Here is a 26509-nt window from a genome sequence, read left to right on the forward strand (position 1 = left end):
AGAAGAAATACACAAAGGTGGGTGGGCAAAAGCAGCATATTGTGTGTAATGGCAGGTCTGCTGTCAGTAACAGAAAGAGTCGAGATTAATAGTGGTAAATGTGAAATATATATATAATGTAAAATAGCAAATTCGGTACAGTAATAAATAATGTGAAGCATGAATTAAATTAAGAGCGACATTGTAATACTGCACATGAGAGGGAATTGCACAAAGTTCATTGGGAGAATAACATGACAGTGGTGTCATCCTTTTAATAATTTGCAACCTGTCAAACTTATTCAACGTATCCTAATGCCTGCTGACTTTAGGACCCAGCAGAGACGGGGCCTGCCACAAGTCCCCGACCTGCGGATCTTGTATCGCATGAACCGTAGCCTGTCAGTCAGCAGCGGCGGCTCTCCCTCTGCCCTGCGCACACCTCCCCACGCTCAGTCACTCATATGGGCCCGCACTGACTTTCAGCAACTCTCACATGGACAGCATCACCGGGGCGATGGACTCCAACGGCACTAAGTGTGAGTTTAATCCGCTTTTTTTTTTGTTTGTTTTGTTTTTTAACCATGAGGCACTGCTGTGAAACTGTGACCTGACAGGGACATTATGTTTTGTTGAAATGTTTGTTGGGGTAGAATTTGGATATGCATGCCGGCTGAGTGTGTTAATGGGCCATTTCTTGCAGCTGGCGCCCTAACACGCACAGCACACTGTTTCCTTCCTCTCACACTTCTGGCAGTGCCTCACTGGTTTAAGAGAACTTTAATGAACTGGGATATTACTGCTGGGCATGTTCTGCTCTTGCTGCTACTCTTAAGAGAACTCTGTCACTGGACTGCTGTTTTGCTACTTCTGTTTTGTGGACATAGAAATCAGTTGAGAACACCCATGAAGCCCGGGACACTTCCTTTCACCTGCAATTTGTCCTCATGTTGTACATATAAGAAAACACAATGGCAGTGCTCTTTAAAATATAAATAACCACGCTTTGGTCTCCTTCCCAGCTGCTTTCAAAGCCAAGAAGCCAGGAGCAAATCCACGGTTTGATTGTTGTTCTAGAAAGCGAATCCCATTCATCCCAAGTCAACCCAAATATCTGGACCTGGAGATGAGATATGCACAGATTGGGTGTTTGATATTGGACACCACCGGCAGTGAGTTCTCCGCAGAGACCCCTGCAGACTCTGAGTGCTTTTGAGGCCGAATAGCTACAAATACAAAATGTGTTTCCGCGCCATGTGTTTTCTCTGGGAGAGGTGCAGCTGGCCCCCCGCACTGTAACATTTTTCCACATTGCAACAAAAAAAAAACACAAATGGACACACAGCCCCCTTCTGAGCTTCAGAAGAGAAACAGAAGTGAAAGCATTAGCAAGGCCAGGTGTGACCCGGCGCAGCATTTCAATCCAAACATGAAATTTCAGTTTATAGTTAGTGTACGTTTGATTGAGCTGATTTTACTCTTGAGCTGTAAAGTGTTTTCCATAGACTCGCTTCCAGCTTTTCTCTCAACCCACTAGAGCTGAAACTAAATGGGACAAACAGCTGATTTACCTTGTAACATTTTGCCAACAAGAAAAAAATGTATTTTTGAGTCACATTTGCTTCTCCTTCTTCAGTTTACCTCTTTTCCATCATTCCTCACCTCGTCAGATTGTGTGTTTATGTTCTCAAAGTATCTTAGGAAGGAAGCATCTTTAGGTCTTTTCCATGCCGGGAGAAACCCTCATCTGTCACTCCTGCCTTTCCTAACACACGCACACAAGAGTGCAGCTTGACTGACTGACTTTCTGAGCTTTGTTTTTGTTTGGATAAACACACTGTGATGCCTGGTGATCCCAAGAAATCACCGCACTGTTTATACTGTCTTGAAACCTGGTTGGCTGCTGCTGGGTGACCTTTTCCAAGTAACCTGACAGTTAACCAATCAATCGATTATCTGGTTCGTGCCAGAACATGCCAAAAAAAAAAAAAAAACAGATAAACACACGCACAAAAAAACTGTTACAAATTCACAGAACTGAAGGCATCAGTGCGCAATTGCTCATTTTGTCTGGTTTGAAAACACATCTGGAATTAGTTCATAGTGATCCCACATACAGCAAATACAAGTCCTCCCATCGCAGAAGCTGCCTCTGGCAAATGTTTGATATCTTTATTTGATAAAAGATCTCATTGTTAAAGCTGTAATCATTGACTTTTTGTCCACTTGGGGACAATAGAACTGGTTTATATCCGGTAGACATTAATCTTCATTGTGTTTGTGTCCACCTGATGAATGGAAATGTCCCTTTTTAGCTCATTTTTCGTCTCCATCCACCGACTTAATGCTCCTCTAGCTATTTGCCAGCTTTACCCGTGTACCTTGACTTTAACGGGGCCGCCTGACGAGAGCGCCGAGAAACCGAAACAGTGAGCTGAAAGGTGCTAAAATCCTCTGTAGAGTGGTGCAGGTACAGTCGCTCGACCCGTTTATTTTCAAAATGCTGCAAGGTTCGTTTGTTGTTCATTTTCTGTTGACACTTAATCAAATAAGCGTTGCGGTGACTGTCTGAAATGCGACCAGATTTCTTTGCAAAGCTTCTTGAGTTCAGGCTTGGCGAGATTGACAGGAGGCAGGTAGGAACTTGAACAGCGGGAGCCTCTTAATGCGCTCTATCCGAGACAGCTGGAGCAGCGTTGCGGTGAAGGCTGCTGTTTCCACATATGTGTACGCTGTGAGAAGCAGAGCATCAGGTGGGTGTGAGAGCGAGAGGCAGAGGGGCGAGGCCGTCCCCTCAGAGGTGCATTGCGCTGGTGGGATTGTCAGAGATTAAGTCCAGCAGATACAATGAATCCTTGCTATTGTTAGGACTGCTTTTTGGAGCATATGGAAGAACTTGTGGGGGGAGAAAACAATGATCTGCTTTGGGGTTACTTTTTAAAAAAAAAATGCATAAATGTAACATTTCAGCACAAGTGTGCTGCATATCTCTACTCCATCTATGCCTTTCCCCTATGGTCCGAGTGCGCCGCATTTCCACATTCCAGTGAGAAATATTTGAAAACAGAACCAGTGTGTCGAAGGGCATCAGTGTGCCTGTGCCTGTGACTTTCTTTCCTTTATTTGCATAGAACAGGCACGGCTCTGAGCAACAATTTATTTTCTCTTGACACAGAGCTGAGTCTTTAGGCTTGTTGGGAACCGACGGAGATTTGAATTGGTAGCGGCTGAATTAAATTGAGATTTCAGTGGGCTTCAGTCAGAAGAGCAAAAGTGCACAATTAAAATGCAGCCTGCTGTCGTCATGCTCGGCAACCTCTCTGTGTGTGCATTTATGCCGTGGTTGTCATTATGCATTCTGTCATCTGCACAGAAGCTTATAGACGTTACGACGCGTTGCAAAGCTTTATCCTCCTTAAAAAGACTGCTCTACTGTTTTAAAATCCATGTCTTACTGTCAGTGTATTGTAGATTTTGCTCAGTTGTGCGCTTTCTTTGTAGTGTCGACTTATCCCGCCTGGCTAGTGGTGCAAAGTAACCAAGGACAGTTTTTATAAACTTCTAAGTGAATACCTTTAATGGAAACAAACGTAATAGTTTGCCTTGATTTTCAGATCTATTAACCACTAAGGTTTTACGTTGTCTGTTCTTTGTTGTAAAGCTGTATTCAGCTCAGCCCTTTCCTCTGTTATTTCTACAATACTGCAACGCATATAATAGTGAATTTCTCCCTATACACTTATTCTCCTTAAGGGTCTTTGATTTGTTTGCACTAGACTTTATCTGAAGGTTTTAGACATAAAGCATATTTTCAGACACTCTGCCGATAAGACATGACATATATAATGGGACATTCAGTAAGTTTTATGTGGATCCGCCATCATGCAAGAGCTGTAAATTATGCCTGATTGCAGACCAGCCCTCCAAGAAGTGGAATTCCCCCTTTTTAACCCAAAACGAGATGAGGAGATCGCGGTGATTCATATGGCTGAGATGTGTGCAGGGCACGCGCGTGCACGTGTGGGCGTGCACATGTGCATTGTACATCGGCGGTGGTCATCCTCTCTCACAGCTGTTTGTATAGGGTTTCCGTGGACACGCGCTGCACAACAATGCAGCAGGGGACTTGGGAGCTTATATGGCACCCAGAAATGTGTTTTCGCCTGCTGCAGAGGGTGAAAAGTGACTCTGCCTGGGGTGTGCACGCACACAGGTTCAAAGCACTAGTCAAAGGGAGAGCTCAGATTTATTGGAAAGACTTGGCAGAATGTCTTCGTTAGAATAAGACTTGCCTAGCCTGTTATCAGTTAGGCTCTGTGTTTTATATGAAAACAGTCATAATTTGGAGTGATTTAATGCTAACGTGCATATATAGATTTTGTTCTAAATGCCTGAGGGATATATGTAGGAGCCAAAAAGGTGCATTGTGCACATGATGATGATTGCACATGAAGGTTTTCATCTAATTCTATGTCTTAGTTAAAGTTAAAATCTTTCATCAGAAGAGGCAACACACTACCGATTAAGCTTGTGTTGTTATGAACTGTCTGCAATGACACCCCCCAAGCAGAACAAGCAGAACGTTCCCTTATTAAATGTCATTTAAGAGGTCTGCAAAACAAGACAACGTTCATTTTTGGCATTCTTTGACAGCGGTTCGGTTAGAAATACAATACAATGGCATACGATAAAGCAGCCACAGTGAGCTGTTGCATGAAAAGCTGCAGGCAACAGGCTAAACATGCCCAACTTCTCAGTGATGTAACCAGCTGTGCTCAGCTGTTTGCAGATTCATGCGCAAGAGAAACAATCCAATTATTGCCTCACCTCTTTGTTACCAAAATATCCAGTTTTGCTGCCCGTAAATGCAGATGTCACTAAATCAAACACGACTGAAGTCATTTTTGTTGGTGTTTGATGTGACCGGGGAGATTTAGGCGGAAATGTATCAACAACGAATGTTAGCAGTTACTGAGTAATGATTGTAGGGTCTACTACTATTTATTAAGCTCAGTATTCCTTGTGAAACCAGCATGGATAAAAAGAATGTGTTGTGTTTAGTTGTTAGTCGTGATACCGTTTAAACTGTAGCATACCACATCAGTGTTTTTAAACAAGGATTTCCTCCTTCCAGTAACACAATACAACAAGAATCCTCAAGGACTACTAACGGCAAACAGTCTTAAACAGAAAATAACAGAGACGGAGGAACAAGATACCGAGAGCTTGCCTCGGTTTTCTGGTGAACAACTGAAGACAGTGCTCCAGTCAAAATCCTATTAACACGTAAAATCCCAAATGGAGACAAAGCAGCCATTTTTCTCCAGTTGTGCGTGTGTGCTTGTGTGCGTGTCTGTGTGTGTGTAATTTTGCAGGCTGTCTGCTGCGTGTGTGTGTTACCCTTGTCTGTGCAACATCAGTAAAGCAGTGCTTCCACTTGCAAAATAGCATCTTTCTCACTATGTGAATACTTTTCTGTGAGGGAGACATAGCATTGTGGTGATCTCATAGGAGTCAGGGCAGATACGGGATCTGAATAATACAGAACGCACTGTAGGCCTTTTGTCTGGAAGCAGGCTGAGTCAAGCCCTCTGTGCCATCCCGGAGCTGAATAAATCAAAAAATGAAAAATGAGAGCAAGGGGGTGAGGAGGTTCAGCAGACATGCATCCTCACATCTTTGGTCAGTTCTGTGACCTTTGGCTTTTCACCCCACTCCATATTGAAAAATACCCGGTCACAACTTTTGCCACCTGGTCCGTACTACTATTCCATTACTAGACACCCTCTTGCCATCTGTCCATTTTCATCTCACTTATCCCAGCTCACAGTTCACTGGGGAAACAACAGGGAAATTCCCTGCATGGGTTCACCAGTCTGTCACAGTTGTAATACACAAGGACAAATACTTACTCATCATCTGTTGATTTGTTTGCGCATCAGACACAATAGATTTGTTGACTCAAGGTATTACGAGGATTGAAGCATTACATGAGTCTGATGTCTGGAACTCTTTAAGTGCTGCGCTAGAAAAAACAACAACACGATAGTTTTTGTTTCAGGACACGACAGGTTTTTAGTAGAACTGCTCCTCATAAGTGAAGTCAAAGCAAGTAGAGCTCCCCCTGGTGACTGTCTGCAGTATAGGTCATAAGCTCCACCCCCTCCGTGTCAGTGAGCCGAACTAAAACGCTAAAATACATGTCAGATAATGTTTTCAAAGATGATTTCTGGCATTGTAAGTAGTTAATATAATGTTGATTTCCTTATAACTGGCGGAGGTAGTATAATAGTATTAATAACAAAAACGCAGCTAAATATTTTCAGTTTGACTAATGCAAGGAAGCTGCGAGACATTATCCATTTGGACGTTGTCCATATTTATTCAGGCTATGGCCTATACTCGGACAAATTATTTTGGTTGCAAACAGCAATTGCCATGTTTAGAACAGAAATGGTTCGTGCAACCTCCTCAGTTGGAACAGACCGATTGGGGCAGGTGGTGTAAACCCTTGATAATCTTTTCAGTAGGAAAATATTATCACCTAATAACCATGTAAATACTTGATCTGAATGTTTGGCTCGTGCAGCAACAAATACATTTCTGTGCATGTTTGCCCAACGTGGAGTAAACATCTAGGAATGTTGCGACTTTTCCAAAGGGGAAGGAAATATGGTGGTAACAAAAAAAAAAAAGATAGAGAAAGTAAGAAAATATATGAGCAAAGCCAGGTCCCATCTTTGTCATTTTCTTCCACTGAATGAACTCGGTGGCCTCAGTAAAGGCTTGTATTTCCAGTGGATTTGACATTACACAGCAGGAAGAATCACTTTGCACATATCAAAAAGGCTCTGTTTTGATGAATGTTTTCATGCATGGAAATACATCCATCCTTACTAGATAGTGAATAGGAAGTAATCTCATCCGAGGCTTCAGCCCGCTACAACAATGCCAAAAGCCACTGAACAATTGTGGTAGACGTCAGATGGGAATACGAGAACCGATGCCGGAGCAAACATGACCTGTAACTGGGGCTCTTGCCTCTTTGAGATAACGACTCCGGTTATCAGTGCTGCTTCCCAGAGGACTCTGCTGCACCGAAGCCGAGCTCCATGTGTGTCTGTGTGTGCACGTGCGTTTCCATCTGAACATCAAAAGCTCCAGTGCACCAAGGATTGCCTTCAAAAGCCAGTTAATGCCCAAGCAGGTGAGTGGGAGCGAACAAACCCATAATTCCCCCGCACCATCACCATAGAAACGCCCCAGCCTAATGACTTTGAGTAGAATCCTCTCTCCGGGACGAGCTCATTAGGGTGGCCTAATTAGAAGGAGCGGGAATGCGTGTTTGCTGCAGACATTGACTGCATTGGTGACGGAACATGCCACATTTAAATGACGTATAGAAATATTTGCAAAGACAGCTGCGCTTTAAGCCTTGTCCTGCTGAAATGGCTTTAAAAATGTAAGATTGGAAATTAATTTAAGGGGCAGACTTCAAACGCTGTCGTCTTGACCGATATAAGATTGTGAAATGGTGTTTTGAAATAAGCCTCCTTCTTTAAGTCAGTGTGCAAGCAGTTAGGTCTTGGAGAAACATCTTGGCTAGAATAGCACTCGCTCCATTCGCAAAGCAATTCGACCCACCCACTGTATATCCTTGGACAGTTCCCATCTCTAGAGTTCCTGTAATTGTGAATATCACGGCGTATCGGATCCTTGCTGCATTTAATGATATCCTGAAGCATCTTCCCAAATGCAATAAAAACAGTGGGGATGGCTTGTTTTCCCCCCTCTCCCCTTAAATTGTGTACCTTTACAACTCCTCCAAACCATATAAGCTTTTCCACATGTTGCAGTCACCTGCTGCTCCAGTTTTGTAGCCTGTATTTGGTATATAGAGTCTATACAAGCTCCAGACACATAATAAATGTACTGAAAATGTCAAAGCCATGTGAAAGGAATTCTCACTCTCAGGGGGTCAATCTGCAGTTTCTAAATAAAGGTCCGTAATAATGGCACATTCTGGAGCTCCATTATGTTGTCTCCCCTTTGAAATATGGCTGCCGAGGCAGACGCATTCAGTTTTATCTGGCATAGGATCTAGACAGTGCAATGAGAATGGGGTCACCAGAGACAGTACAGTAAAATGTTGGGAGCGGGTCAGCTGACAGGAAGAGGAAACAGAAGGCCGGAGGTGATAGGTGACGTCATCAGCTAAGAGAGGAAGTCCATCTCTATAGGGGGCACACAGGGCAACCCCATACAGCTGGTCAATCCATTACCTAACGTAGGACAGGAAAAGCATTCCGTTGGCAGCATTGAGACTACGATCAGAATCAGTCTCCGAGGATCTTCAGCCGTTTGCTTATCAGTGCTAGCATGACCTTTCAATTTCCCCTTTGGTGATTTTGTGTTGGATATTTTTCTTAGTAGGACAAGACTACAGTATATGTTAATGGTTTTTGTCTGGCTGTCTACCTCATGGGATGTCCATTTACTAGCATTTGTCAATTTTCTTGTTTCCCCTGGGATTCTACTCTAATTTAAGTGTAATTAATGGAGGAAATCAACTTTAATGGGCTTTCTCTCTTTTTTTTTTTGTTAGATAAGCAAAAGTTCCAGCAATAACAATGAAATATACTCAAAGGTCCAGTGTCTAGGTTGTACCGGGGTGTGTTGGCAAAAATGGAATATAATTTTCTAAATTATGTTTTCCTAAGTGTATAATCAACTGAAAATAATCACATTTTTATTAGCTTAGAGAAACCAGATCAGGCCTTTCACATTTTTCAAGCGACCACTGTAGGTACTCCTACATTCTTGGAAGATGAGGGGTTTGCTAGGGCTATTCAGCTGGTTGTAATCTACAATCTTGCAGCTAGGTGTCAGTATGATCTACACACTGGTCCTTTAAAGCTCAGTGGCAACACGTTATAAATACAACACCTAATTTTGCACATTCAAAATCGACATGGTGCCATGTCTCCAGTGGATGAATGTCCAACATCTCCTTTCAGCAAAATCTTGGAAGACACTTGGCATCGAAATGCTAACCAATATTAAAACGTTTTTAAGTATCAAAATTGACACTTATAAAATTTTCATTTCAAGTCATTCAACCAACTGTCAAATCAAAAATAAGACGATATCAAATAATAAAAAAAAAATGTGCACATGAATGGATGTGAAATAAAACAGCAGCATATTTGTGGGTCTGATCATCCACCACAAAGCCTGCAACAAAATGTGCAACACGGTAGCGCAGCTGCAGTCGTCATACCGATTTGTATCATCCGCACCAGTACTGTCCCTGTTTACCTACACTGTGCTCCGGAGATATCGGTTTACAAATGCCTAGACATGTTTTCTGCCGGAGAGAGGAGAGGAAAGCCGTCACTCTTGGGAAATGCCTGGAATCCAAAGAGTAGGGTGGGAGGGGATTTCATCATGATAGGGCACATGCTGGTGAGAGAAGACATTGTTGGCACAGCTCTTAATCTAATTAAAAGCCCCAAGCACATCTGGCCATCTGTTTTACCTCACCTCTGTTGGCATGTAAGTTACACACACCTGAGTGATGCATACAAGGCAAGGGGTGTCATAAATCCTGTGGTTTTTGAACAGAGATCTGTGTTCACATCTTAATGATTCAGCTATTTTCTATAAACATGTACGTCCCAGCTTTGATGACCGAGCTGGATGGTGGTATTTAGATAACCCTCACACGGCATGAAGATAACAGTCAACCCTGCTGCCTCTCAACTATGACTCACTTAACATGAGATAATATTGTGCTTTTTCAGAGAAAAAAAATGCTTTTCTTTTCATTTCAAGAGTTGCTGGGTCATATTGTTCAACGGACAAAGAAAGACTCCCTTCAACCTGCAGCCTTCTTTCATGTAAGATCAGGTTGGGAAATGGTTCTGTCCAACGTGTCCAAAGACAATAAGGAAGGAGAGACTTCCAAGAAAAATCCAGCAGTTTTCATTAGATAGAGATCTCTTGTGGAGTCACAGATGGTAGCGTCCTTTTTCTCCCAGCACCTTTGTCTAGCAGGACTTGGCTCTTTACCTTTGATTTGTATTGTAAAATGATGCTGTAGTTCTATAAAATAAAGTGATGTGTATTATATAGCTTGGTGTACTTTCCCATTCCCCCTCTGGCAACCATGATCCTGTGCAGGGTCACAGCTTTACAGGAGAGGTCAGAGGTCACATTAGTCACGGTGAGGAGTGGTTTGTCAAGCCATCAGCGAGCCTAGCAGGGTGTGTGCCTGTGGCATTTATCACAGCTAGCGACGGATTTGGAAATTTCTCAGGGAAGGTCTGCCTTGTTGTATCAAATTAGATTTTAGGAGGGGTTCCTGTCTACGACGTTAGGCCATCAACTTTCCATTTGTCTTCACCGATGTTCCTGGGAGTGGATGTTTTAAAATTCTCTGTATTTATAAGTACAGTGTGAGTCATTTGTCTCTACATTTTAGATAGCAACCATAATCCATGATATCAAATATTGAATGCTCTGAAGTCCTACATGACGGCATCGGATGCCTGGTCTTAATTTTAGCTCCATCTTGTTTACTTTAATGCATTAAGAAGAGATCTGTTCAAATTAGTTTGTGTGTGTGTGTGTGTGTGTGTGTGTGTGTGTGTGTGTGTGTGTGTGTGTGTGTGTGTGTGTGTGTGTGTGTGTGTGTGTGTGTGTGTGTGTGTGTTTTAACGGCCTTTCACATTAAAAACTTGTGGTTTCTTCTGACATTGATTTTTCAGTCAAACTCAGTCATTTCTAGGTTCTGTACAAAAGAAATGTGTAAAGATTTATTTTTATGAAGGGGGTTGTGTGTCACTTTCAACTCTATAAAAAATGAGGACATAACTTCTGTCTTTGGTAAATGACGCTAATGCATTCTCCGTGATGGCCACTAGATGGCAGTTCCATTGTGCCAAAACAACAAATAAATAAATAATAAAAGACTTCTATGATAAAATAACCCCTACTTCCAAATTAATCCGACCAGGCACGAAAATCCGAACATTTGTTACATTACACCCTGCAAACCACATCCCGGCAGTTTGATATGATTTCACTCTGAGGGATGAAGCAGGCGCAACTTTCTGTTGAGTTGGCAGATTTTTGCTGCTGGACGGAAGATGTCGGTCAGAGACGAAGTGGGAGATAAGAAGAGGAAAGTGAACCTATCAAATAGGTTACAGTCAGGTCCATAAATATTGGGACATCAACACTTATCTTTTTGGCTCTATACACCACCACAATGGATTTAAAATAAAACAAACAAGGTGTGCTTTAACTACAGACTTTCAGCTTTAATTTGAGGGTATTTACACCCAAAGCAGGTGAACGGTGTAGGAATTACAACAGTTTGTGTATGTGCCTCCCACTTTTTAAGGGACCAGAAGTAATGGGACAATTGGCTGCTCGACTGTTCCATGGCCAGGTGTTTGTTATTCCCTTATTATCCCATTTAGAAGGAGCAGATAAAGGGTCTAGAGTTCATTTCCAGTGTGCTACTTGTATTTGGAATCTGTTGCTGTCAACTGTCAATATGAGATCCAAAGAGCTGTCACTATCAGTGAAGCAAGCCATCATTAGGCTGAAAAATCAAAACAAACCCATCAGAGAGATGGCCAATCAACTGTTTTTTTTTTTCAAATCCATTGTGGTGGTGTATAGAGCCAAAAAGATTAGAATTGTGTCAATGTCCCATTATTTATGGACCTGACTTTATGCATTTCCGAAGTTTGCCCATGGCACTAATCAGACTAAACCGCCTGTTATATTCCCATTTAGAGTAAAATAAAATCCACGCGTTATTGTGGTGAATTATCCTCTGTTGGATCCACCCCTTACGTCTCTCTCGCACCTTCTGCTCATCCAAATACAGATATTTGTTTACCCGGAGAATGAAATATACATACAAATACACACAATGGACAGTTTTCCCTTCTTCAGTTTTTGTGTGGTTTTAAAAAAAAAGGATTTAACCCTTATATCAGATAAGCTCCTGCTAGGTGGATCTTGTTATCATCCAACGGTGCCTGGCTAGATGTTTCACTCTCCTTCCAGTCTTTGTGCAAAACTAAGCCAAGCATGTTCCTTTTAGAGATGAGATGGCGCCGTTTTCATCGTGCTTTTCATCAGCATGAACAAGAATCCCTTTACCGAAAGTTGAATAATAAAAAAAAAAGCGGTCATGCAAGTACTTTTAATGGGATTGTTGTGAAGCTTTGTAGTAAATCAGATAGCAAAGACCCACAATTAGGAGAAGCAGAAGGTTGTCTTTGTTTCTGCATTGTCATGCATACAATCAATTGTAAATCGGACCGTTTGTGTTTGAGGGTTGTTTGCGCACCATTGTGACTGAAGGCAGCGTGTTGCATCGTGTCGAGGCACATGCGTCAGCCCCAAGGCAACAAGTCATCCACGTGAAACGCTGAAAGGTCTCAACTTGCTCCTAACTCCAAAACTTCAAATCTTGCCAAATTCTGTATTTTTTATTTTATAGTGCCAAATAAACGCAATATAGAGAATTTCGACTTTCAGCAACAGCTTCACTGGAAACTTTTTTTATTGGTGTCTTCATGAGGAAGTAACAACAGAGAAGGTGCTCTAATATAAAGCAGAGAGAGAGAGAGCAGTGCTCTTCTATATGCTCCACTCTACTGCCGGTATGTCAGTGGGTTCACTGGCATACCCTCGATGGCTGGGCTGACGTTGTCTACGGCTAGTTAAAGGTTAATAATGTTAACCGAGGGAAAGAATGTGAAAGAATAAAGAATGTGGGTTAGCTGCTAGTGGACGTGTGTGTGTTTACACAGCAAGCCTTTCCCAGGTGCTATACGATCCCTAGGATTACAGTGGAGGGGGATCCAACCAACACACACAAAGGCCCCCCCCCCACCCCACCCCTCCAAAAAAAAAAAAAAAAGAGGAAAGAGAGGAGGGGAGACAGGGCATGAGAGGGGAGGTGGAGGGAGATAACAGATCGGATGGAGGAAGGGAGAGGTGCTGAGAGTGTGAATTCAGCACACTACAGCTCACCTCCACTACAAAGACTTCCCAGGGAGTCTTTGACTCGGGAATATCTCTTGCAGTGTCTCTTTTGTGTATGAATGAACCGGTTCGTCTTCTCTTGAACTTTAGAGAATGGTGGGACTCTCATCCACTGCTGTTGAGGGTAAGTTTCGAATAATTACATATATATTTTTTTTAGTTGTTGTCAAGAGAGCAGCTTTCTGCGGCTAACGGAGGTGGGTTTTCTTAGGATAAGAAAATAATGAGGGGAAGGACGTGCAAGTTGTGAGGATGTAAACCTGGTGAAGGCATCTCGCTTTCAGTCACAGCAGAGCAGAAGTCAGGTGATGTTTACTTCATACCTTAAGCATCATGCCAGCTAGATGGAGAAACTCGGTCATGTTGAAATGCTGAGAAAGCAGCTATTTTCCAGCCAGACTCAATAGTGAAACATTGTAATTTTAAGCCTCTAAAGACTCTTTATTATGGGCTGCAGATTCTTGTATAATTAGCTGGAATGTCTGCTCGCTCGCGCTAATGTTGTGAAACGGACTCGCTCCCAAGCGGCTTGATTTTGTCACTTTTCGCACGCAGAGAAGTCGTTCGAGTGGCAAGAAAAACCAAGCTCAGCACGAAGGAAGTGTTTTCTGTGAAGAGAGAGAAAAAGAAGGGAAAAAAAAAACAGTTCACCCAGTTGAAGTCGCATTATTCTTCAGGTCGGAGTTTGCCGGACATGTTAGCACAGGTGCTCAACTCACTGACATTATTCAGCGTCGCCTCCCCCTTCTCCTCCTCCATCCTTCACAGGGTTTTTTCAGAGACTGCAAATGTAAGCTTATTTAAAAGACCTGAGTCTGCAGTGTACAAAAGCGCTCACACAAATGTACTATGCAGAGTCTTGCTCTATTAACAAGGTGAGGAATGTGTCTGGTGTTTAACGACAAATTGTCAGGCAAGTGTGAGAAGGTGAGTGTATTCAGAGCTTTCAATAGCTTTACGCATCCTTGCATCTCTTCTGGTGTCTAAAGCGCAACTTGTACTTCTGCATCGGTTTGCTGAGATCTTACGCAAACCCCAACGCCGTAGCCGGACGTGCATCACCCCAGAAATGTAACAAAAATCAAAAGCTGCGACTGGTACACTTGGTAGCGGCGTGTTTCCGCTTTAGCATTTCCGGCTGCTTCTCCGTCTCCTCAGGTTTTTAATTGACAATTTTGGATCTATAAAGATGGAACATGTTAACTGAGGAGTCACCATTGTTGAAAGGGAAGCACGAAGTGGAAACAAAAATGAACCCAACCGGTTAAAAAGACACAGCGCCGACTAGCGCTAGGCGACTAAACGAGCCAGACTGAGAAGTGCAAACTGCACTTAAGACTTAAAAGGTTTCTTCCTTAGAATTATTACCGAAAACTTTCTTGTAACGTCAAACAGTTCAACTTGCGTCTATTTAAATTGTATCCAGCCTGTTTTTATTTAGGATTACTACAGTGTGGAAGCTTGTGTGTACTCTCCCTCAGGTGCTAAGGTTAAACACTGGTATGATCTGACTTTATGACACAACATCAAAGGTGTGTATCATGCGCACACACACAGCAGCCTGCATTTAAGGGATCGCATTTTAGATGTATGATAACCCAAGTGAGTAGCGTGGGGTTAATTACAAAGTCATGACTGGGTGGTCTTGTGCGCCTCTCGTGCCAAATACTACAAAATATTTCCTCTTCGCTCATTTTGGCATCAGCAGGACAGCGCTGTAATCATCAAGCTGAATAATCAGCTCTTCAGAGCGCTGCTCCAAGTGAAGTTGTGACATAGTTTTATGAGCGCGGCGTCCCGCTTCACGCCAGCTCCTTGGAAGCGCCGGCTTGATTTTTTGTGTTATATTTGATTTACTGCTGACTGGTGTAAATTACAATTTCTCTCTGCAACGAATGAGTCATGCTGTGGATAAGGTTTTGTCTTACGCTCGGTTAGGGGAAGCCCAGCGGTGCGCCAGAGCCAGAATCTAAACAGCTGGAACCTCTGGCAGGGAGACGACATTCGCCAGGCCAAGACATCCCACACTGATGAGTTTCCTCGCATTCTATAAACTCCACTTCCTTATTTCCCCTGGGTGAATCGAAACTTAATGAAGGAGACGTTCCAGGTCTCCGCATGAACTCATTCCTCATGCCCACCTCTCAGGGTGCGATCATGCTCCGGTCACAATGGAAGGAAACCACACAAGCCCCAGAAGACACAGAAGTGGTCAAACGGACACGGGCAAACACACACACACCTACTCTAGCACTTGCTGCTCTTGACTGTAGTCTTGGCAGGGCATTGTTAATCCAATAGGAAGACCCACCTTAGGAAAGTATTTCTATCTTTAAGGAGTGGGAGCCCTGCGAAATGTGAAATGTACATCACTGACAAACAATAGATAAATCTTCCAGTTTATCGAGACTTTCTACTTGTCAGCGTTGATTACATATAAGATGGCCGCGTTAGAGAAATACATCCAAGAGTCCAACATTCTGTCTGAACTCATTAATATGAGTAAACACACACCCACACACACGGTAAAGGCTTGAGTGCCTTTCCTAGAGACGAAGTTCACCGCTGACACTCCTCGCTAAGCACACAGCATATAAGCTGGCCGGTGTGCGTGTTATAGATTTTTTGTGCGTACGTCAACGGCTGTGTGTGGTTAGCGCAACAGGTCTCGTTGCCCTACGACTGCCTACCTACCGAACAAAGAGTTTTCCGGCTCGGCGGCTGCCCCGTGGCTGACCCCAGCAAGATGCACGGTTCAGCAGGCTGGACTGGATCGTGAAAATGTTTGGCGACGGGGGGAGTGAGTGAGTGAGATGGAAGGAGTGGGAAGTGTTTGTGTGTGGAGGGATGGGAGGCGGTGGAGGGGGTTGGTGGGGGTGGCGTACAGACAAGTGTGCCAGCAGGGACTCAGCCAGTTGTCGGGTTCACTGAGGATTTTTAGGATTAAAGGGGTGGAAAAATGTGCATTAAGGTGCAGTGATACGAGGAAAAAAAGATGTGACAGCAAAACTCGATTCTTATGTGTCCCCAAACCATTTGAATTTCACTATGGGGTGAGTTTCAGTTGATACAGAGAAAAAATACCTCAGCGCACAGTTGGATGGAGCTGCAGCGATTGTAATGCGTTCAACTCTAGGGCACTCGGACGATGTGTAGAGTTACATCACTCTTTGGCCCTCAGATCATTGCTGGAGCATATTCAGTTGCCAACAGAGCGACTTCAGACCAACTCTCCACCACAAAAAATATGTGGGTGGGTGGACTGGTCTGGCTTCCAGACAAAAGACGTGATGGGCAAAAAATGATGGGAGGCATAAGGGTTGCTTGGCGACACTACAGCAGGAATCAAAAACACACACTCAGCAGGTTTAGACCTTTTCACGGGGTGTCCAGCAGCCCTGGAGTGGGGAGTGAACTATTCCCATGCCTCTTATCACACATGATGTGAATCATATAACCTGAGCCCTCAAAACTACATGATCTGGAGAACCCTGAGCTAGGGTGTGTTTTTTGAGCCCGATAAAGATCAGGTCCCTGTGAATGAGACTGCTCGTTGGTACGTTTGGCACGTTCTGGGATCTGTAAAGTGGTTCTTCGGTTATTCTTGTCAGAATATCTTACCGCACTATACAATTAGCTGTGCTTTTAGAGGGCCGCAGGACATAATCTAATATTTCTGCCAAAAGCTTTGCAATCTTAGCAGCAAAGTTATCTCATTTTGAGAGTGACAGTTTGTGTTTGTGCCCATTTGTCAGTGAGCGTGCAGGACTCAGAGGTTTCTCTAATGTTTTTTTTTCTGCCGGAAGCTCTCTTCATGTGCTGTTGTCGGTTTTGGTGGCTTCGGATCTACTTTCTTTCTGGGTTAATGAGCAATTAGCCAACATGCTTCCTGTCGCTGTAGCCTCTTGTCATTGTTTAGTCTGGAGGGAGGCATAAGACTCAGGAGGATACTAACAAACTGCCGCGAAGTGACAGAAAATGAAAGAAGTGCCCAGGGGGAAACGGAGAAGAAAAAATGGGGTCATGGTAACACGCCTGGGGGTTGTTTAGACTTGTCGACCTGACCTTTGACCTCTCCGCTTACACACCGGGCCTCGTGCCACCCTGACCTTTCGCCTCTCCCCCCTCTCGCGCAGCGATGGAGGTGTTGGTGAGCGAGCTGGGCGTGCTGCTAAAGATGCTGGACCAGGAGAACCTGAGCTCGTCCACTCAGGAGAAGAAGGCCTCCGTGGGGAACCTGCTGCAGCAGATACAGCCATCAGGTCAGAGAGAGGAGTAAAGACGGATGAACTGACTAAAAGAAATGTGTGGGAGGTTGCTTTCATGTAATACAGTTACAGTTTGCACATGTAAAGACATGGAGACCGTGGGAGCATCCATTTCCTTGCAGACTTTAAGGTTTTGAAATGATAACAGCATCCAACACACCATTTCTCATTTATTCACTTCACATTTCATTCTTCCTCTATTCCAGTATCAAGACCAGACTACATCTACATGAACTCATCAGTGTACAGAAATGGCACCAGCTTTGTGGAGTCTCTCTTTGAGACATTTGGTACATGCACATATACACCACACACACACATACAGTATATATATGTATGTATATAGTTATTAGATGCCTATATCTTGCTCCTAATGTATCCAAAGTGAGCGTTAAAATGCATGTCCTCTGTAGATTGTGAGCTCGGAGACCTAAAGGACGTTACAGACGATCTGAAAGAAGACAAGAACACAGAAACCAACACTTCAAAACAGGCAAGTGGTGAATATATAGTTCATTTCTTGCTTGTCACTTTCAGTATGAAATATTGGCTTTAAATCCTGGAGGGGAAATGACACATGCATGTGCATCTCTCTTGTGTTCGCTCTGCCAATCCAAATGTGAAAAAGACTGCTAATGCTGTCTAATGACTAATGACCGAAGAGGCGGTGAAAAGAAGAGACTGTCTTCCATGTTGTGGGGTTTTCCCCTTCGCTCTCATGCTCATCACTCTGCAAGCCGTTGGAAGAGGGGAGGTTAAGGGATCCGCCCAGAGCCCATATGTCTAATTTATGGAAATCATTTAGTGGTTTATTCCCTGTATCTCTTTGATTATGCAGTTCTTTGGCTTCGGAAGAAGAAGAAAAAAAAAAAACAAGCTTGGTTGTGGAGGAAATTGGAGAGTCATGTTTGTGTTTATGCGTCTCCCTCAGCAGAGCCGTGCAGACTCCCCAGCCCCACACTCGGCCGACTCTCCTCCCCCACTGCCCACAACGCCTCCTCCTGAGGACTACTACGAGGAGGCTGTGCCCCTCAGCCCTGGAAAGATGCCTGAGTACATAATTACACGAGGTTAGCATGCTGCCGCTTCGGTAACGTCGATTTTTTTTCAGTGAAAACCTCTAAGACCTTGAATGATATAAACATATAGCACTAAGTTCCAAACGTAATTACAAAGTGCAACGTATATGTAAAAGTGCGTGATGGAACATACGATAGTTATGTTTTATTTTTTTCAATTTTCAGTCAGAGCCAGCCCTCCCAACTCCATAGAAGATGGTTATGAAGATGCCGAAAATCACTATCCCACTACCTGCATAAACTCACATCGCAAAAACTCCTGTGAGCTCATATTCCCCAAAAAAATCTGAATAAAACTCTCCTTTCTCTGTCAATTACTGTGCACTTCATCTTCTGCGTTGATTCTCTTTCAGACAATGATTCCGACGCCCTGAGCAGTTCCTATGAATCGTACGAGGAGGATGAGGAAGACAGGAGCCCCGGGGCGAGGCTCACTCATCAGTGGCCCTCAGATGAGAGCTCCATGCCTCCTGCCAGAGATTGTCGCATCTGTGCGTTCCTGCTGCGTAAGAAACGCTTCGGCCAGTGGGCCAAACAGCTCACCGTCATACGGGAGAACAGACTGCAGGTGAGAAGTTTCACCTCCATTAGAGGATCTTCTTAACCTACATATTTCTCTGTTTTGACGTAACGCGTCCTCCTTTCCACAGTGCTATAAGAGTTCTAAGGACACATGCCCCTATGTGGACCTTCTGCTGCCCCAGTGCACTGTGGTCTACGCTCCCAAAGATAGCAAGAGAAAGCACCACGAGCTTCGCTTCACCTTACCCAACGGAGACACACTGGTGCTAGCAGTGCAAAGCAAGGAGCAGGCTCACAGATGGCTTAAGGTAAATTTTAACACGGTACAGCAGAAAGTAACTCTATTTTCTTCCAGAATGCAGATCAGCAGGGCAGCCATCAGTCATCACTGGATGTGGAGAAGAAAGGACAATGTCATGGGTGTAAAATATCTCCACAGGTTGTCAGAGAGGTGAGCGGTCAGAGCGCTGGGCCCGAGGAACCTGCATCTCCCGTCATTCCGAGAAAACAGGAACTTGACAAGGTGAGTGCGGACGAGAGGATGTTTACATGGTTTTTGTCCTCAGTACGTCATTCGCCTTAACAGCCCAGGCGAGGAAAAGTTGACGGTGGGTGTGCAGCAATTGTCCTGTCACCATCAATTTTCCTAAATAACTGGTTGGCTCAACACCGTTTACCACGATACCTGCGTTTGGCTTCCAGAACAAAGGGGACTTATGCTTTGTAATTGGGTGTTAAGGCAATAATGTCAGAGGCAGTGGTGAGTCACATCCTCTTTAAAGCTCAACCACTCGGTTACATAAACTGTACAAGATACAAAAGTGACGAGAAAAGCCCGGAATAGAATTAAAAGGAGAGACAAGCAGAGGATGAGTGTCTCTTTATGACGTGTTTACATGACTGTGAAACAAACGCAGAAAGTGTAAGAATCCAGAGGTGGATACATATGGGAAGAATTGTCTTGAGTATAGTTATTAAGCAATTTGTCAGTCAAAGACAAGTGAAGACAGGCTCAGCTCGACTTTGAAAACCGCAGACAGAGAGTCCAGTAAGGGGCTCAGCTGTTGAAAATCTAAACCTGTGTTTGTGTGTTTCTTCCTCAGAGGTTATCTGCAGAGCGGAACACATCAGATTCAGACAGTGTGGGTGTGTCTGCTGGAGATAACTGCAGAGAGAATGGTGAGACACACACTGCTTCTTTTATTACAAAAAAATGTTTATGTTAAATGTTGTTTTCCACTTTCTAGGACTGCAACAGTTCAGAAATTTTAGTTGTTTCTCATTTTTCATACTGAGTGTGTTCTGGGATGGAGACGAGAGCTCTGTTAAAAAAAAATACCCCGATAAATCCTTTTATTTTTTGACGTAGGTAAGGTGAAGCGGGGCGCTTTGGCTGCAGGCCGCAAGATCACACGCATCATCAGCTTCTCCAAGAAGAAACCCCCTCGGCCAGGTGATACCCGGGCGAACCACAGCAACCCCCGACAAGGTCAGAGCCAGCTTCACTGTCCCTCTTTCTGAGCCCGACTTTGCAGATTTGTAATTTTTTGTGTGTGTGTGTGTGTGTGTGTGTGTGTGTGTTACCCTCCTCACCGTGCAGGCCACCTGTCAGTCCTGGTGAACCAGGTGTGGCGGGAACAGTGGTGTTGTGTGTGCCGAGGCTCCCTGCACTTCTACCATGACAAAGGAGACCCTCGGACCGCCCTCCCTTCCCTTCCCCTCCTCGGCTGTGAGGTGGTTCCGGGGCTTGGACCCAAACACCCCTTCGCCTTCCGCATCCTACGGAACAGCACGGAGGTGGCTGCTTTAGAGGTAGAGTACAGTTCAGTTGCTTACATAAAACTAGGGTAAGGACTAATGGAGACATTCCAGTTCCCCTCTGCACATTTGAGATTTTTGGAAATTTTAGGCGTACCGTTAACTTAATGTTTTGATACGCTCTCGTTCTTCTCATCAACCTTATCTTGGCCAGCAGCACGCAGCTGTTTTCACTTGGAAATCTCTGATAAACTAACTGTGAAGCAATTATTGACTAATGAGTGAGCTCTGTCTCTCGAGAGTGGGTGGAAACCAAAACAAAGTTGTGAATATGAAACCTTTAGTGACAATATGTCAATTTGGTGTCAAAACTAGCCCCACTGCCCTCATTACCCCCACTTCTTCTTTTATCAGGCGAGCAGCTCTGACGAACTTGGACGATGGCTCGGTGTCCTCTTGGCAGAAACAGGCTCGGCAACAGACCCAGAGTCTCTGCATTACGACTACGTGGACGTGGACACCATCGCCAACATTCGCGACGCTGCGCGGCATTCCTTCCTGTGAGTGAGATAAAGCGCTCAGACGAGGTCAAGGCAGGGCCACGGATCACAGTGCGGCAATGTTTCGACCTCACACAGGCTAAATCTCCGCTTCCTCTCTGATCCTAGGTGGGCCACCTCATCCAGCAGCACCTCCACGGATTCCCGAACATACGATGAGGTCCCTAATGAGAACATGCAGGTGGGGGTTCCTCAAATGCACGCATACATTTTCCAGCTTTAATGAAATCTTGTGTGTTTAGTTGGATGTGAGGAGATTAGCTGTGTGTCTGTGTGTGTGCAGCTGTTGGGGACTGCCACTGTCTGAATGTGACACCCCATATCAGTCACCCAAATAAACACACAACGCCCTGTTGCGTGACTATCACATTCCACGTTTTTGTAGGTCTCAGCAAATGAAAAAGCGTAGTGATAGCTTGGGAGGAGAAAAATACCAAAAAAAAAAAAAAAAAAACAAAGTAGTCAGACTGATGAGAAGAAGGCAAGAGGTCATAGCAGTTTTACAGGCTATAAAACCCCTCCTTAACCCCGCTGACATGCAACTAAACACAAACCTCTCACCACCTACAGCCATGAACATACACACCTCAGCGGTCTCGGGTCAATAAATCTGAGGAGAAGTTTATTGCTTAGCCTTACATACAAACTTTGCTTTTCTTTTTTCCCCTCTGCTCTCATCCTCCCACATCTGTCACCCCCCTACCCCCCAACCCCCAACCTTCTCTACTCCACCCAGTCAGGGGAGAACCGCAGGCAGCAGTCTGGGAACCAAGGGAAGCGACGCTCAAGTTTCTCAAGCAGCGACTCTGACAGAACCAAGCCGCTGGTCTCTCTAAAGCGAACGGGCTCAAGTGAGTATGTGTAGATGGTTTTTGAGAGTAGTATTGCAGTACCTCCAGTGGTGCTGACCACGTCCTCATAAACTACCATGACAGAAGGACTGAAACCTTGAAACCTAATGCACAAGCAGCTTTTGCAGGAGAGCTCCTGATTGAGAGACTTCACAGAGCGATGTTACCAATTAAAACATTCACATACAACTGGTGCTAGTCTATTAATGATACATAAACTATGGGAAATGCATTGCTGTTTCAAATCCGACAGATGTGGTATAAATTGTACGATTGTCTACAGATTGCAGAGGTTCACACTCTGCACTTGTGGTCTATACAGAATCATCATACTTAAGAAGTATGTAATTAGTTGTTTTTTGAATTAAATGGAAGCAGCGTGTGTCGGAATAGAGAGAGGATCTATAGGAAACTTTGTCAAGAAGGGATTGCTGGGTGGTCTGGCTGTCAGCAGGGATGAAACAAATTACTCTGGTTTTATGAACGAACCCTGACTCACCATTTTGGATTGTTTGTTAAGATAAGAAGACCAAGATAAGAAGACCTACAATTGATCCTTGTGGAATCCCTTTATCAATGAACATGGGTTTACGTGGCATATAGTTTCTCAGCGTAGCATACATCCCTACTTTCCATCTGTGTCGCTCAATAGAGCATGAGTAGAGGTTGCCTGCAGACTTTCGAAGGAAACAATAAGTAATACACATCTCCCCTATGACCATAGATTCCAGTGATCTAGTGCAGTGAGCCTACACTGATCAAACACTCCTTTTACATGACTGACTGTCATAAAACTTGAGCTTCCACCTGGCTCAGTATTCCTTTTCCTCTTTCTTCTCAACCATCTTCTCACTTTCCATCTGTAATCTCTTCCCTCTGTCTTGCCTCTCCCATTTGCTCCTTTGCTCCATATTTTCTTTGCTATGCAAGTACATAAGATGAGTGTCTTGGGTTTTGGTATATGTGATATCAGTGTGCTGGGCTAGCCGGTGTGCTTCTTGGCGTTTCTCGATGTCGGCAACTCTGCGTTCATGGACACATCAAAGAGGCAGGCCTTTCCAGGCCAGAGAGCTTCAGGATGTAACCTGAGATTTATTGGACACTCACATTAGATCTGCTGTCTCGCCTCCTGACCTCTTACTCTGCAGGAGTGTGTGTTTTGTTTTTTTTTTGTTTTATTCTTGAATCCCATCATCGTCCTTCTGAAATACTCTTATTTTAAATAGTGAGAAAAAAAAGAACACATTAGTGTGGTGCACGTTTTTCAGAGCCCTCATCATATCCAAACATACTCCCATGTACAGAGTGGGATTCACTTGACAGGCAGGCAGACAGTTCACTGCAAGAGGTTTTATCTTCTTCCCATAACCCCTGCACGTCTGACCTCCCACCTTTGCTCCCGCCCAGATGCCAACCAGTACGGAAGGTATGGGAAAACGCGAGCAGAGGAAGATGCCAAGCGTTACCTCAAAGAAAAAGAGGAGCTGGAGAGAGAAAAGGTTGGAATAAGAGATGCACTAGTGACCCTGCGACAGGAGAAGAGAGAGCTGAAGGAAGAGCTGAAGACTGCCTCTGGTAAGAAGATAATGGAAAGAGAGACAGCAGACGGTTGTTGGTAATTGCTAGACCCCGCTGTGTGAATCAGGAAAATCGAATTAGTCTATATAATCTCAAAATGAACAACACATCTAAGATGTATATCCTGTATCCAAGAGAGCAAGATGATTTTTTTTTTTTCTTGCCGCTGGTGCATACTGTATCACTGCTCTGTGTCTGACCCTGCACTCTGAACTCCATTATTAGTGAGGGACATGTGAGAAGAGAATCGCCCCCACAGGATTAAATTAGACTATTATTATTAAAACCAACAACAAGGTTATGAAAATTTCCTCTATGTCTAAATAATTTCCTCTTGATGCGTGAAGTATATGCTGCCCTAATTGTACAATATAGTATATTCCATTCCCAGTGAATTTCACACTTGGGCACACTGTTTTTAAAGTTTTTAACATATTAAGTTTCATATTTTCTCACCTCCATACACCTTTTCCGATTTTAATGTGAAACTGCAGTGAAATATAAAAGTGTATAGAAAAAAATTGCCCATAATTGTATTGGCAACATGCTGGACATGGAAATCCATATGTGCAGATGCAGTCTTACCCTGCTTATGTGCTGCTGTGTCTCTGTGGAGCAGATAAGAGGAAGCCCTTCCTGAACAAGCGTATCTCCCAGCTAGAGGAAACCTGTCGAGCTAAAGAGGCAGAAAGGGTGGACCTGGAGCTGCGACTGACTCAGGTCAAAGAAAACCTCAAGAAGAGCATGGCAGGTGGAGCGCTGGGAGCCCCGGTGGAGGGTAAACCTCCTGCTAAGGTACATTTCTTGACACGTTGCAAGACAGACACCAGTCTGCATTCAGATTTTTTTTATTTACTTCTTTATGTCCTCTTCCTCTGTAGGCATGCAGCAAAAAGATCCAGAATATCTACAGCGAGACTCTACCAGTAAACTGTGCCGCAGAGATGCGTAAGAGACCACCATCTGTTTACGCGCCTTCTATCGGAACTGTCATGCAGAAAGCGAAGGTATCAAACTCATCCTCCCACACTCAGTTTCTCTCCCTGTCACTCAGGACAGATTTTCCTGTCAGTCTCCAAGGGGGGTTAATAGAATCACAGCAGCATGTGCCGTCATCAAATAGGTTTTCACAGTTCATACATAGATAGACAATAGGGTCTTTGTAAGATGGCGCAGACAGTTACCAGTTCAGTGCTCACATGTATTACTATATTTTCAGTCATAACAAATGTGATTTTGTCACTGCGCATGATCCTTTATTCGGGGCATTATTATTTCACAATCCACTTCAATTTTCTTCTTAGTCATTCATATACTTTGGTGTACAGATATAATAGAAGCCTATGTGATGGCCCACTTTATTGTGAGCTATCACATAAACTAAAAATACTAAAGTAGCTTATTGAATAATCTGATGATAACTGTGCTGCTTATCTAAGATGATAACAATATATTATGAAGGTATCTCTTATTATTAATGTTATTATTTTCTATTGGTCCAACTACACAAAGCATATTAGAGAGCAGTTATTTAAGGCTAACAAACATCCAGTTATTGTGTTTCAGCATTATTGCCTAATGCTTCACTTTTATGAGTGTTTTTTTAACTAAATCACCTGCCTGTTTCTACAGGAATGGGAGTCAAAGAAAGGAACCTAAGAGGAGTTTGATGTAAATGACTGGAGACTAAATGGAAATCAGGATGGGACGATTTCCACCTTCACTCCCTCTAAGGATAATCTCCCTAAAAACCATGACTTCATTTTGGCTTACCGAGGGAATGCATCAACTGTAATTAAATGAATCTGCCACTAGGTGGAGGTACATCATATTGAATATATTTACTCCCTTAAAGGACAACTCGGATTAGAGGGTCTTAAGTGACTGTTAAAAATATGGGAATCAAAATAAAAAATAAGAAAGAAAGAAGGCAGGGTTTATGAAAGAAAGGCATGAGTGAAGTGTACCGAAAGCACAGTGAGTGCATCATGTTGGAAAGCAGAGATTGTGTTGGCACCAGAGATGCGCCACGCTGGCAAAGACAACTTAAGTAATGTGATGTGTTGAAATTTAGAGGATAAGAGGCCGTTTAAATCATAATGTGCCTTTTTTTTATATGTCAAACTGTACATAATGAGCCATGACTACTGTTTTGTATGGAGTTACTATCTTTATTCTGTTGCTATAATGTTTCATTTCTTGCAAGGCATAAGATAAGAGAAAGATATCCGTTGACTTTGTACAAAGTATCAAAAGGAAATCTGTTTTGCTGGGTACTTGAGAGATGGGTTGTTCCAGGTATTTTGGAGACATGGAATCTATTCTTTGGCAAATGTCTCAGTTGCATCTTCCTGTTCATGTTATACCAAACAGACTCCATGGCTCTTGTTTTACTGTGTTTGAGACAGATCCGATGCCTCATGGTACTGGGTGATGAGCAACAATCTAAATATTTCAGATGCTTTAAACTTTCATGCATCACTCTACCTGACATGGGTTATTCACCTGGATGCAACAGAGGATACCGACTTATCTTTTATGACTGCACTTGTTTGCTTCTCTTCTCAGACTGAAGCTCTGCTACTACACTGATCAGACCAAAATCCTACATCCACTTGACCTTTATCTAATACAGTTGAACACTTCTGTTATTGATAAGTGAATTACTAACAAAGTGGTGCTATTCACTGATGCAAATCAAATTTTGAGGAGAAATTGATTTTAACACCTTTTCTGCTGAACCTGTGGTCTATATTTGCACTTTACTGTCCTCCTACCTGGATAAGGGAATAATAAATTTGTCTTGTTTCCAAACATTTGATAGTTTTATCATTTGTTACTGT

The 26509-nt window shown here is 43.5% G+C and overlaps 1 protein-coding gene across 3 annotated transcripts; it reads left to right on the forward strand.

The window, feature by feature from the left end:
* Window positions 1–343: 343 nt before the first annotated feature.
* On the forward strand, window positions 344–26482 carry afap1l1a (actin filament associated protein 1-like 1a). 3 transcript variants are annotated; one of them, XM_047585494.1, is made up of 19 exons: window positions 344–518; window positions 17187–17312; window positions 17525–17608; window positions 17732–17811; window positions 18250–18388; window positions 18563–18658; window positions 18751–18965; window positions 19048–19227; window positions 19359–19442; window positions 20023–20098; window positions 20289–20408; window positions 20520–20731; window positions 21092–21237; window positions 21346–21418; window positions 21974–22088; window positions 23496–23663; window positions 24286–24461; window positions 24548–24673; window positions 25299–26482. In XM_047585494.1, the coding sequence occupies exons 1-19, from the start codon at window positions 476–478 to the stop codon at window positions 25323–25325; spliced, it is 2286 nt and encodes a 761-aa protein (XP_047441450.1). In that variant the 5' UTR covers window positions 344–475; the 3' UTR covers window positions 25326–26482. The 3 variants fall into 3 exon arrangements, with proteins under 3 accessions (XP_047441450.1, XP_047441451.1, XP_047441452.1); XM_047585495.1 differs by having other exon boundaries at window positions 18253–18388; XM_047585496.1 differs by lacking the exon at window positions 344–518 and adding an exon at window positions 12963–13174.
* The last annotated feature ends 27 nt before the right edge of the window (window positions 26483–26509 follow it).

Source organism: Mugil cephalus, chromosome 5 (assembly GCF_022458985.1).
Source record: "Mugil cephalus isolate CIBA_MC_2020 chromosome 5, CIBA_Mcephalus_1.1, whole genome shotgun sequence".
NCBI lineage: Eukaryota > Metazoa > Chordata > Actinopteri > Mugiliformes > Mugilidae > Mugil > Mugil cephalus.

Excerpts from the sequence above, each read along its gene's own strand:
- afap1l1a (XM_047585494.1), top strand. The coding sequence starts at position 476 with ATGGACAGCATCACCGGGGCGATGGACTCCAACGGCACTAAGT. Across the intron at positions 18,966-19,047 it reads TACGGGAGAACAGACTGCAG|TGCTATAAGAGTTCTAAGGA; the intron begins GTGAGAAGTTTC and ends TCCTTTCCACAG. Across the intron at positions 20,732-21,091 it reads CGGAGGTGGCTGCTTTAGAG|GCGAGCAGCTCTGACGAACT; the intron begins GTAGAGTACAGT and ends TTCTTTTATCAG.